Genomic DNA, 13597 nt, shown 5'->3' on the forward strand with positions numbered 1-13597 from the left:
TATTCTGCTCTCCGTCCCTGTCTTCCAGCTCAGGGGCTTGAGTACCCTGAGGATAACTGGTCTCAGTATCAAAGGCTGAGGCAAAGGTGGCATTAAGTACCTCAGCCTTTTCCTCATCTTTGGTGGCAATGTTCCCCTCTGTATCCAATAAAGGACAGATATTGTCCTTGGCTCTTTTTTTATTGTTAACATATTTGTAAAAACATTTTTTGTTGTCTCTTACAATAGTGGCCAGATTGAGGTCTAGCTGAGCTTTTGCCTTTCTAATTTACTCTCTGCATGACCTAAGAAGATCCCTGTACTCTTCCTGAGTTGCCTGCCCTTTCTTCCAAAGATGGCAAACTCTCCTTTTTTTCTTGAATCCTAGCAAAAGCTAGCTGTTCAGCCAGGCTGGTCATCTTCCTCAGCGGCTCATCTTGTGGCACATGAGAATAGCCTCGTCCTGAGCCTTTAAGACTTCCTTCTTGAAGAATGTCCAGCCTTCCTGGACCCCTTTGCCCTTCAGGACTGTCTCCCAAGGGATTCTCTCAACCAGTGTCCTGAAAAGGCCAAAGTTTGCCCTCTGGAAGTCCATAGTGGTGGTTTTGCTGACCACCTTCCTTGCCTCACCAAGAATTGAGAATTCTATCATTTCATGGTCGCTAAACCCAAGACGGCCTCCGACCACCACACCTCCCACTAGTCCTTCCCTGTTCATAAACAGTAGGTCTAGCAAGGCTCCTCCCCTGGTTGGTTCACCTACCAGCTGTGTCAAGAAGTTATCTTCCACACACTCCAGGAACCTCCTAGACTGCTTGCTCTTTGCTGTGTTGTATTTCCAGCAGACGTCTGGAAAGTTGAAGTCCCCCACGAGAACAAGGGCACACGATTCTGAGACTATTGCCAGCCGCTTGTAGAATGTTTCATCCATCTCTTCAACCTGGTTGGGTGGTCTATAACAGACTCCCAGCATGATATCTGCCTTGTTGGCCTTCCCTCTCATCCTTACCCATAAGCACTCAAACTTATCAGCACAGTGTCCTGGTTTCAGCTGGGATAGAGTTAATTGTCTTTCTAGTAGCTGGTATGGTGCTATGTTTTGAGTTCAGTATGCAAAGAATGTTGATAACGCTGATGTTTTCAGTTGTTGCTAAGTAGTGTTTAGACTAAAGTCAAGGATTTTTCAGCTTCTCATGCCCAGCCAGCAAGAAAGCTGGAGGGGCACAAGAAGTTGGCACAGGACAGAGTCAGGACAGCTGACCCAAACTGGCCAATGGGGTATTCAATACCATGTGACGCCACATCTAGTATATTGTCCTGGGTTCAGCTGGGATAGAGTTAATTTTTACAGGAACCTGGGAGGTGGGGGGGCATAGCCGGGGCAGCTGACCTGAACTAGCCAAGGAGCTATTCCATACCATCTGCCATCATGCTCAGTATATAAATGGGGAGCGGGCTAGGGGGAGTCCTTTCGACTTTCGATGGGGGAAGTGGCGGAGCGTCGGGTTCCGGGTGGTGAGCAGTTGCACTGTGCATCACTCGTTTTCTATATTCTTCTATTAGTACCGTTGTTGTTGTTGTAGCTTCTCTTGTTTTGTGTTGTCCCAGTAAACTGCCCTTATCTCAACCCTCGAGGCTCCAGTTTTTTTTTTTCTTTTCTCTCCTCCGTCTCCTCCCCATCCCACCGGAGGGGGGCGGGAGGAGTGAGCGAGCGGCTGCGTGGTCCTTTGTTACCGGCTGGGTTGAAACCACGACAGTCCTTTTTGGCGCCCAACGTGGGGCAGGAAGGGTTGAGATAACGACAGATCTGGCCAGAGCGTGTTGAAACAAATTTGTCATAATCATTTTCTTAATTTAGATAAATAGATGTTAGTCACAATGTTGATTCATTTGTTTACATGGTGGCGTTTTGTAAGTCCTTATATGCTCTATGTATTGCCTGTAGTTATGTTTCTCACCTCTGGGAGAGTGATTGGGATTATCATTTTGCTGTACTGGGCAATGTCGACTTGTGAAATGATTACATCACTGGTCATGAGATTAAGCTGGTATCTGTATGAGGCAGTGATATCATTTCCATACTTTGGGCACCTTCTATCGGATTTTATTGGTAATCACACCCAATCCATGGGGAAGTTAGGGGGGGATACTCCCCCCTGTCCGTTCGCCTCCCTTCTCTCCTTCCGACTAATTACAACAGCTTTTGAGAATTTTGAATATCCTTGGGATGCGCAAGCCAGTGTGCTGTTAGTGCTATGCCTCCTGAATATGTTTCAGGTCTTGTTTAGGGCTACAAAAAGGCTCTTTAAGAGTACCACCCAGAGATCTGCCCCAAAGCTGGATATTCATGGGTGGCACGGCATGTGGGAGGATATGGGCAGGTATCTAGAGAACTTCTCACCTCCAGTGGCTTGGAAGTTCACTCCCAAACAACTACAGAACCCTCATGAAGTGGTAGAATATTTGAAAGAAAAATGCTGTGGCTATTCCAGAGACGTACAACTCGCTGCACTGTGCTGGGCCCTGGCCAGTATCTACCAAACACTGCTTGATATTAGGCAGCACCCTCAGGGGGAAAAGGGGGAAACGATGGAAAACAGGGCAACAGGCAGCGTGGCTACCCCAACCCCAGTGACAGGTACTGCAGCTAAACCAGAGAACCAACCTGTGCCAGTATCAGTCACCCCTGTACAGAAGAAGAAACACACAAAGAAATCAGTTCGCTCAGTGAGAGATGAAGATGAACCAGGGTCATTGCGAGAACAGGAGGAAGAGGCAGAACCTGAAATAATCACCCAATCTCTATCCCTGAGTGAGTTGCACGACATGCGAAAAGATTTTAGCCGCCACCCAGGTGAGCACATTGTTACCTGGCTGCTCCGATGCTGGGATAATGGGGCTAGTAGTGTGGAATTAGAGGGTAAGGAAGCCAAGCAGTTGGGATCTCTGTCTAGGGAAGGGGCCATCGACAAGGCGATTGGGAGAAAGACACAAGTCCTCAGCCTCTGGAGGCGACTTCTGTTAGGTGTAAAGGAAAGATACCCCTTCAAGGATGAAGTTACATGTCACCAAGGCAAGTGGACCACCATGGAGAGAGGTATCCAGTACCTGAGGGAATTAGCCGTGCTGGAGGTGATTTATAATGATCCAGAAAATGCGCAGTCACCCACAGATCCAGATGAAGTCCAATGCACACAACCGATGTGGCGGAAGTTTCTATGAAGTGCACCACCAACCTATGCCAACTCAGTGGCAGTAATGTCCTGGAAAGAAGGCCATGGACAAACAGTGGATGAATTGGCTGTCCAACTCCGGCAATACGAAGGAAGTCTCTCTTCCTCCCTACGTGCCTGTGTCTCGGCTGTAGGGGATTTGTCCCGGGAGTTCCAGCAAGTCAAAGTGGATATGTCTTCCTCCCCACCTGTACAGGCCCGCATCGCAGCTATTGGGAGTAAGCATTCCTCTGCCCAAGAGAGAGGAGATACAAAGTACACACGACGGGCTAACCTGTGGTTTTACCTGCGTGACCATGGAGAGGACATGAGGAAGTGGGATGCAGAACCTATCTCAGTCCTGGATGCACGGGTACGGGAGTTGCGAGAAAAAGCAATCAGAAAATAGGATTCTTCTTGGAAAAATGCTGCTATAGTTTCCTGTGAGCAGTCCCCCAGATGCAGTAGAAGGGCTGATCTCATTTCTGATCCTCTTGAAGGGACTTCTGATTCACGTGTGCGAAAAGTGAGTAACGGATATTCTAACCAGGATTAGAGGGGCCCTGCCTCCAGCCAGGTGGAGGAGAGGGACAACCGAGTCTACTGGACAGTGTGGATACAATGGCCTGGCACATCAGACCCACAGGAATATAAGGCTCTAGTAGACACTGGTGCACAATGTACCCTAATGCCATCAAGTGATAAAGGGGCAGAACCCATCTGTATCTCTGGTGTGACAGGGGGATCCCAAGAGCTAACCGTATCGGAAGCTGAAATGAGTCTAACCGGGAATGACTGGCATAAACACCCCATTGCAACTGGCCCAGAGGCCCCGTGCATCCTTGGTATAGATTATCTCAGGAGGGGGTATTTCAAGGACCCAAAAGGGTACTGTTGGGCCTTTGGTATAGCTGCATTGGAGACAGAGGGCACTGAACAGCTGTCTACCCTGCCTGGTCTCTCTCAAGACCCTTCGATTGTGGGGTTGCTGAAGGTTGAAGAACAACAGGTGCCAATTGCTACCACGACGGTGCACTGGCGGCAATATTGCACCAACCGAGATTCCCTGATCCCCATCCATAAGCTGATTTGCCAATTGGAGAGTCAAGGAGTGATCAGCAAGACTCACTCACCCTTTAATAGTCCCATATGGCCCGTGTGGAAATCTAATGGGGAATGGAGACTAACAGTAGATTATCGTGGGCTGAATGAAGTCACGCCACCGCTGAGCGCTGCTGTGCCAGATATGTTAGAGCTTCAATATGAACTGGAATCAAAGGCAGCTAAGTGGTATGCCACAATTGACATTGCTAATGCATTTTTCTCCATTCCTTTAGCAGCGGACTGCAGGCCACAGTTTGCTTTCACTTGGAGGGGCGTCCAGTACACCTGGAATCGACTGCCCCAGGGGTGGAAACACAGCCCCACCATTTGCCATGGACTGATCCAGGCTGCACTGGAAAAAGGTGAAGCTCCAGAGCACCTGCAGTACATTGATGACATCATCGTAGAAGAAGTCTTTGAGAAAGGGAAGAAAATAATCCAAATCCTTTTGAAGGCTGGTTTTGCCATAAAAGAAAGTAAGGTCAAGGGACCTGCACAGGAGATCCACCGGAGGGGGGGGCGGGAGGAGTGAGCGAGCAGCTGCGTGGTCCTTTGTTACCGGCTGGGCTGAAACCACGACATATATAAACTGGGGGGGTGTGGGGGCGGGGGATCATCGCTCGGGGACTAACTGGGTGTCGATCGGCGGGTGGTGAGCAATTGCACTGTGCATCATTTGTACATTCCAATCCTTTTATTATTGCTGTTGTCATTTTATTAGTGTTATCATTATCATTATTAGTTTCTTCTTTTCTGTTCTATTAAACCATTCTTATCTCAACCCAGGAGTTTTACTTCTTTTCCCGATTTTCTCCCCCATCCCACTGGGTGTGGGGGGAGTGAGTGAGTGGCTGCGTGGTGCTTAGTTGCTGGCTGGGGTTAAACCACGACACACAGTCATGGAGCTCTGTACAATCAAAACACTCCCTAACACAGAGAGCCACCCCACCACCTCTCCTTCCTTGCCTATCCCTTCTGAAGAGCTTATAGCCATCTATTGCAGCACTCCAGTCATGGGAGTTGCCCCACCATGTTTCTGTGATGGCGACTAAGTCATAGCTATCCTGCTGCATAATGGCTTCCAGGTCCTCCTGTTTATTGCCCATGCTTCATGCATTGACACAGATGCACTTGTGAGAGACTGAATTGTTACCATGAGCTGTTTGTCTCAAAGATTGTTAGGTGTGAGAGACTGGACTGTCATCTCAAGCCATTCATCTCAAGAATTGTGAACTGCTTATATCGAGCCCTTTGTCTCTGAGATGGCCTGTCTAAGCAGGACATTCCTCCGTCCATAAGGATAATTACTAGGCCACTGAGGCATCCAGGAAAGGAAATGGGCTGAAGCTGACAAGCATGCAAGAATGTGGAGGCTACCATTCTCACGGAAACTGTAGTCTTTGAGATAAGATACTAGTTTCTGGTGTTGATCACGCGAAGGTCGTGTGATAGACGAAACCTGCAGCATGTGAACAGTGCATGAACAGTATGTATGTGCATACATCATCGAAATATGCCCTATAAAAAAACCGTGGAGACAAGCCGTGGTGTGCACCCACCACCGAAGAATTGAAGACTGAGGACCAACGGGACGCCGCTGGATCCATGGTGGTTACTATCCTTGCAACTCTATCCCGACTGCTTGCTTGATTTCTGCCTTTTCTTCCATTCTATCCTATTGCTACTATTTTCTACTTTTGATACTTTTGATAATAAAAGCTGTTTTGGGTATACGGCATTTGACCTCGTTTGTGTCTTAATCTCGCTCTTGGGATCATATCAAAACCTTCCCCGACATTGGATCGGGACATTTAAATTGGCGTCATGGACAGGATCCCTTGAGACGAGAGTGCCATACTGTTTCCCAAATATGTGAGACCTCTCAGGAACATAAGGGGAGCAGGCTTGTGTTGTGCTTGAAACTTTACATGCTGCCTTCCTGAGATGACTGCTTCCCTGCTTTGTATAAGATGAGTGATAGTAAAATTGCCCCTTTGGGGAAAGAAGCTTTGTTTGATTTTTTTAGAAAAATATAAAGCGCGACCCTCTGCGCCCGGGGTAGACTGGGCTCAGGGAAATTGGTATAATCTGCAGAGCATTGTTGATCGGATGGTCGCTTTACAGGAAGACGCTAGACTGCAGTCAGGGAAAGGAAAAGCAATTGTCTGTGCCATTCTCGGTGCCTTTCTGGCCGCAGCAGTGGAGGATAGGGATTGCCACATCACTGCAGAATCTCAAATTATTGATTCCCTCCAAAATCTTGTGCAGTCCCTTCTGGGACAAGTGGTGGGATTAAAAGCACAACTTGAAGCAGTGTAAGAGTCGGTCAGAAAATCAGCATTGTCTCAACATTGTCATCAGGAACATGAACAGTACATTACCTGACAACGGCCTGTTTGGAGCGCAGCGGCCAATCCCAAGGACAGAATGTGCGGTACAAGGCTCCTGGAAGGTACCTGGCTAGAGCCGTTAGAGGTAACCGCATAGCTACTGTCAAAAAGGATGGATTGCAACCATTGCCATAACATCGATGAAGAAATCATGAACTCTAGACGAACTTTGCTTCATTATAATACCAAAACACACCTCCTGGTCGAAGGCTACCCGCCTCCAAGACTTACCACGCCTCAGACACTGACCCTGCGCCTGCGTGATAGCCTCGCTCAAGAAGGGCGGAGATATGATATTTGTATTCTGAGAAGGGCGGAGACTCCTGAGGCAGAGGTGGAGCAAGGTGTGTTACTAAGCATAAAAGATGACTTCTGAACAATGGGAATTTGAAGCTTCCCCACCAAGGACCACGACGATCGACGACGCAGCATTAGCTGGACCCGGGACCGTTAGGACGTCTTGAGATCAGCGGTGGTAGCTATAACCTCTTTTTCTCCTCTCTCTAAACTTAACTTTACTTTTCTCCTTTCTCTCACCCATCTCTAACTATCGCGTGCCTCTTCACAGGCAATACAATAAAGTTTTACTGTGTGATTACTGCTATCCCCTTTGGTGTTGGTCACCTTAATTTTGCACTTTCGAGATCGTAGCAAACGAACCATCACGAGTCCACCGAGTGGACCGTGACAAGCAGAAAAGAACCAAGTGAAACATTTGCAAATTTCTCTTAAGGAGCAGCTCCTTGTGGATACTGTCCGTGAGGAAATTCCTCCAAGATCAGAAATTGGCTACCCCTTTAAGGACCTGCAGGCAGCAAAAGAGAAAGTGGAGAAGTTGGAGCTGCCTTCATTGCGACCCTTAGTCAAAACTGAATATATTTACGATGATGAGCAGGACCAGTTCCCCCAAGTTACAACTAAAGAGGTTCCCTGCAGGAGCATAATAATGGACTCAACGACAGATCAATATGATCATAGTTGAAGACCCTTTACTAGAGCATCAGACATCATTTTATACATTGGTTACATCTGTACATGTGCTTAGTTATTTTACTATTGGTTACATACATTATTCACGAGCTGTCCATGCTCCTAGTTATACTTAATGATTGGTTATCGCCAACAAGTCACTCAGTCCCGTATATGGAATATGTTGACATTCCTGTGGTTGATAGTCCGAACTTAGTTCCTGGTTTTGTGCATGCTCAAGCATTTCAGCTCCTGCTTCTTTGTTTCACTGTGTCCTTTTCTTGACCTTGAGCTGAGGCCTATCTGAGCAGAACCAGACTTATGTCAAGCTGTTAGTTTGGATAGGCCATATGTCCTTGTTCTGCCAAGTACATGGCCACAGTTCCCTATACTGCCACTGAGTTGGCAAAACTAAAAAAGGAATTTGGCCAAACCCCTAAGGAGTCAGAAACGGAGTATGTGTGGAGAGTGTCGCTGTCGGGGGGGGACCAGATTCTGTTAAGTGAAAAGGAGGCGGAAGGGTATTGGGGACTGGGAGTGTTTTTAACTACTGGGAATCACTGTGCCCCCTGGTCTTTAACCCAATGGGCAGCCTATTGGGTGGGAGGTTTGAACCCCTTGGAGAGGGGGGATCCCCTCCCGATTACAGGGACTGTTGATCAATTAGTGGAGAGTGTGCAAAAGGCAGCTTGTCTGCAGATGATGTATGATCGAAAATTGGAGCCTAGGCAGGAGTCCCCGATGATGATGTTGGTGGATCCTGAGCAAATGACTCCCCTTATAAGGGGACTCCCTGATTCTCTGAAACTGATTGGTATACAATTACAAGGAAAGATGCAGGCGATGCCCCAGGGCGAGAGTGTTGGGGCTGCTTCAGGAGGATTCATGGCTGATCGGCACCGACCCCCAGATAAGAAAATGTGGACTTGGGGAAAAGTGGCCCAGGAATTAATTAATTACGGGCGCAAGTATGGTCCTGTTAACCCTCCAGCCACCAAAACAGACTCCAGGGGCTTGAGGCGGATGGAAGCAAAAATAGTTCCATGCCATGGGGGTGATAAGAGAACACCCCTTGCTAAACCACCGGGGGGGAGAGATATCCCGAACAAACGTAATAGACTGTGGACTCAGGGATACCAGAAGGGGATCCCGTGTGACTTAATGGACGGGATGCCAACAGACAAATTGGAAAAATTGGTAACAGGGTGGCCTGATAAATCAGCAAATAGAAAAGTGGATTTTGAGAATACTACTCCCAGCGCACCCTCCCTGATTGATTTATCAGAACCAAATGCCACCCAAAAGCTGGTAGGAAACTAGATCCTTCGCCTTTCGGTGGTGAGGGGGGGGGGGGGGGCGAAGGTTGGATGTATATTAGACAGCTCACTGAAAACGGCCGGGGTGATTTACTAATTACAGGCATTGTGGGACCAAGACAAGTCCCGGTCACCTTTTTGGTAGATACCGGAGCTCAAATTTCAGCTATTAAAACCAAAGACGCTGCTAACTGCGGAATTACACCCTCTAAACAGTGGCTTTTTGTGGCAGATGCATTCGGCATTGTTCAGCCACAGGCATTAGCAATGGTCAGCCTGCATTTGCCAGGAGAAGATGGTGCCACTACAGTGACAATGGTTGCGGGCGAGTTTCCACTTAACCTCTCAGGACTCGATGTTTTAAAGCGGAAGACCTGGATTGATAATAAAGGGAGACGGTGGTCATTTGGCGCTCTCACAATAGATATTTGGCTGTTACAAGCTGCGCACTGCTTCCCCCTTCAAAGCTTACAAATGTTAAGCCCTACCCGATACCCCTGGGGGCCAGAGAGGGAATAGCGCCTGTGTTAGAGGACTTAAAGGGACAGGGTATCCTGATTCCAACCCATTCTCCTTTTAACTCCCCGGTGTGGCCAGTGCGAAAACCTAATGGCAAGTGGAGATTGACTGTAGATTATCGCAGACTTAATGCAAATACCGGTCCATTGACAGCTGCGGTACCAAATATTGCTGAGTTTATAGCTACAATCCAGGAACGAGCCCACCTGATTATGGCAACAGTGGATGTTAAAGATATGTTTTTTATGGTCCCCCTGCAAACAGAGGATCAAGACCGCTTTGCATTTACTTGGGAGGGTCAGCAATTTACTTTTGCCCCACTCCCACAAGCGTATAAGCATTCCCCCACTCTAGCTCATCATGCACTAACGCAGGAGCTAGAAGTAATTCAGACAGAGGAGGGGGTCAGTGTTTATCAGTATGTTGACGACATTCTTGTGGGTGGGGATGAAACAGAAAAGGTTCAGAAAACTCAGGATAATATAATTTCTCACTTGGAAAGCTTGGGGCTGAAAATTCCACCAGAGAAGATACAAACACCCTCAAGCAAAGTAAAGCTTTTAGGAATTTGGTGGAAGGGAGGAATGACATGTATCCCCCCCAACACCCTTTCCTCATTGGATCAGATTAAAATGCCAGAGTCAAAAAAGGGTTAGGTGGAATTTTTGTAGGCTGTTCTTAAGGGGCGACTCCTTGTGAGTGCTGCTTCTAGTGATAGTTTTGCAGTACCAACTAGGAAATGAGACAAGAGGTTTTTTTTTGTTGAGCAAGTGCTGTGATGTGTCTAGCTGTGTATTTAATACCTTGTATTGAGTGTGTGTCTGTGTATGTTTATTGGATATGGTGTTTGTAACATTGTGTTATAGTGAGCATGGTATATGCAGTCTGTGTTCTAGAATTTATGTGTTGTATGGTGTACAGTGTACTGTGTAGTATGTTGTGTGTTGGTTTGTTGTGTGCCAGCACATGGATTGTAGGTTGTGTGTGTGCTATGTGGTGCATATGCATTGTGTTTATATATATGTATAAATACATATTTTGTGTATTTATACAGATGCACTGTTTTATTAATATGATATAATATACATGAATAGGTTATGCATGATATGTATGTGTAGTGTAAGCATACATGTGTGCACCTATACATGTACCTATCTATGTATGTATGCGTGTGTATGCTCTATAGTGCATGATGCAATGCATACTCTATGTTTTATAATATAGGCCTACTGAGTTAATAAAAGTTTTTATTAAACAATATTGTTTATATACTGTCACATATTGATAGTAATGTAATGCATATTAGGTATTATGCTACAATTCATAATATATATATATATAGGTATAATTATATGTATGATACATGCATCTTCTAAACCAAGGCTGTTTGTAGCAGCAATAATCAAGAGTGCTTAGAGGCCCATTTAAAGTAATCAAAACAGTGTTGGCAGGGACTCTGCCCCCTGATGGGGTGGCCCAGAGAGCCTCTGTGTGGAACGGTATCTGCCAGTCTTAGTTGAACTCCCCACGGTGGGAGCCGTACCTCTGGTACTGGAAACACCAATGAATAAATATGCTTGGAAAGCAAAAGATGCTCATGGAAAAGAACATAAAATCAATACCAGGTGGATTATTCCATCCTTCTAATAACAATTTACTTCTGGTTCCTTAGAACGAACCAAGTCTGTTTTTCTTTTCTCTTTCAGGTGAAGACTCTGGGGTCTGCCTGAAGGAATACATGAAGCTGTTGATCGTCTGTGTAGTTTTATCAGTGATTGCTTTGTTAATATTTATAGGATGTTTGTCATACTACCACAGACGTTGTTTTGGTCGACCATTGTCACCGCCTTTAATATCTGGGGAAACTCCTGTGCCTCCCTCTTCGGCTCGGGGTGGCTAAATGAATTTATGGCTCTAGGCCAGCAAGTGGCCAACACTTTTAATCTGACTAATTGTTGGGTATGTGGTGGGCCCTTAGGTTTGGAAAGCTGGCCATGGGCTGCTGTCCCTATTTCCCCGAAATGGTTAGTGAGTAATTACAGTGAGGTCAAAAATGATTCTTACTGGGGTGAAGACACACAGCCCTGGACAATACGATACCCAGTCCAAGGCGAATATTGTCTGAACCAAACACAGAAAGATGGTATTCCCATGGGAAATAGCAAGTGCAACTGGACCTATACTTATGACAACCATTGCCTCACTGACGGTTGTAGACCAATTGATTGTTCAAACCATAGGGCAGCTATGTCACTGCCAGAAAGGGACGACCAGGCATATTGTCACCTCTTGAGTTCCAGATCTCCAAATTTTGTACCTCGCTGGCCCGGATGGGCTTGGGTGAATCAAACAGGGCACAGGAAACAGTTTTCCCATTTTTGTTCTTCCACTAATCAGTCTAATAACCTTCTTAATGTTACCTGCTTTTGGCACCGTGGTTCTGGTGCCTGGAAATGCAGACTCACTGATAAAACGTATTCTCGTCTCCCTGATGGGACTCAAATTTGGTGGTCAAGTGATAATAAAGACCGCTGTCAGGGACATTTGAGCATAGGTCCAGATGGACTTCCTATCTGTTGGGGCACCACAGAAGAAGTGGGAAAAACCGCGGACAGGTTGATGAACGGTCTGTCAGATCATCCTCTAGGAGTAGGTAATTCAACATATTTCCAATCACCACGGACACCTACTGGTTTGTTCGAAAATGGTGCACAAGCCGTAAAGGGTCACTATTGGGTGTGTGGCCAACGTGCCTACAAACTGCTACCAGCAAATTGGACTGGAGTGTGTTATGTGGGGGTAATTCACCCCTTGTTTTTTCTGCTCCTGGAGGATGAAGGGGATGGACTGGGTGTTAAGTTATATGATGATCTCAATCGATATCGATGGTCCACTGATACCTCTATAGCAGGTGGGAGTGGTCAAACCCGGGGCAAAGACAAGTGGACCCCTCAACATATTATACAACATTATGGACCTGCCACCCGGAACCCCAATGAGTGGGTTAGCGGTGCTCGAGAACCTATCTATAACCTAAATCGCATCATCCGGTTACAAGCTGTCCTAGAGATCATTACTAATGAGACAGCCCGTGCCCTTGATCTATTGGCGGATCAAGCCACACAAATGCGAACAGCAATATTACAACATTGCATGGTTCTCAATTACCTGCTAGCCAAGGAAGGAGGTGTTTGTGGTAAACTAAATGATTCTAACTGTTGTTTAAAAATTGATGACAGCAGGAAAATTGTTAAACAAATTACCGCAGGAATACCAAAGCTGGCCCATGTTCCTGTCCAGACATGGAAAGGCTGGGACATTGATAAGTTTTCCTGGCTCCCTGGTGGTCCATGGGTTAAGTGAATCCTATTTTACTTGTTGTGTGGTTTTGCCATGTTGTTGTTTTTACCATGTATCATTCCATGTTTTATACAATTGGTTCAGCGTGTTGTGACTAATATACAATTTGTAACTACTGTTTCACCTGACGGTGTTAAACAAATTCACGCTGTGCATCGAACCACACCGTTGGTAGTACAGATTGTATGAAAAGCTCTTTTCTGGCTTTTCTATATAGCTATCTTTTCTCAAAACCACCACGGGTCCCAAAGCAATCTTTGAGCCACAGGGTGGTGTGAGAGACTGAATTGTTAACTCCAGCTGTTTGTCTCAAAGATTGTTAGGTGTGAGTGACTTGACTGTCATCTCAAGCCATTCATCTCAAGGAACTGTGAACTGTTTATCTCAAGCCCTTTGTCTCTGAGATGGCCTGTCTAAGCAGGACATTCCTCCCTCCATAAGTGTAGTGGTCGAGACGGACAAACGACAAGTACGCATTCTTATAGTACAAGCAAAGAAGGGGATTTTTTTTTTTTTACTACAAGCCAGCAAATTTATACCTATTATACTTGTTACCTTGTACATATGTCTGTCCCTTATTGGTCAGAAAGTTGTCAGAAGTTGTTTTTCTCACCCCTCATTGGGTGGCTTTTTTCAGGTTCCTTATCACAACTGCAAACAGTCAACACACTCCTTAAACTTAGTTTCCCAGGCATTCTTCTCCTCCTTTCTTGTTCTCTCACGGGAACACTGCAATCTTGTCAAGGTC

The 13597-nt window shown here is 46.2% G+C and overlaps 1 protein-coding gene across 1 annotated transcript; it reads left to right on the forward strand.

The window, feature by feature from the left end:
- The first annotated feature begins 1460 nt into the window (after nucleotides 1–1460).
- Nucleotides 1461–9489, forward strand: LOC121232729. Its single transcript, XM_041121133.1, is given in 5 exon segments — nucleotides 1461–1479; nucleotides 6322–6620; nucleotides 7386–7610; nucleotides 8024–8962; nucleotides 9187–9489. Coding segments are annotated over 5 exon segments (1785 nt in total).
- The last annotated feature ends 4108 nt before the right edge of the window (nucleotides 9490–13597 follow it).

This window comes from Aquila chrysaetos, chromosome W (genome assembly GCF_900496995.4).
Source record: "Aquila chrysaetos chrysaetos chromosome W, bAquChr1.4, whole genome shotgun sequence".
NCBI lineage: Eukaryota > Metazoa > Chordata > Aves > Accipitriformes > Accipitridae > Aquila > Aquila chrysaetos.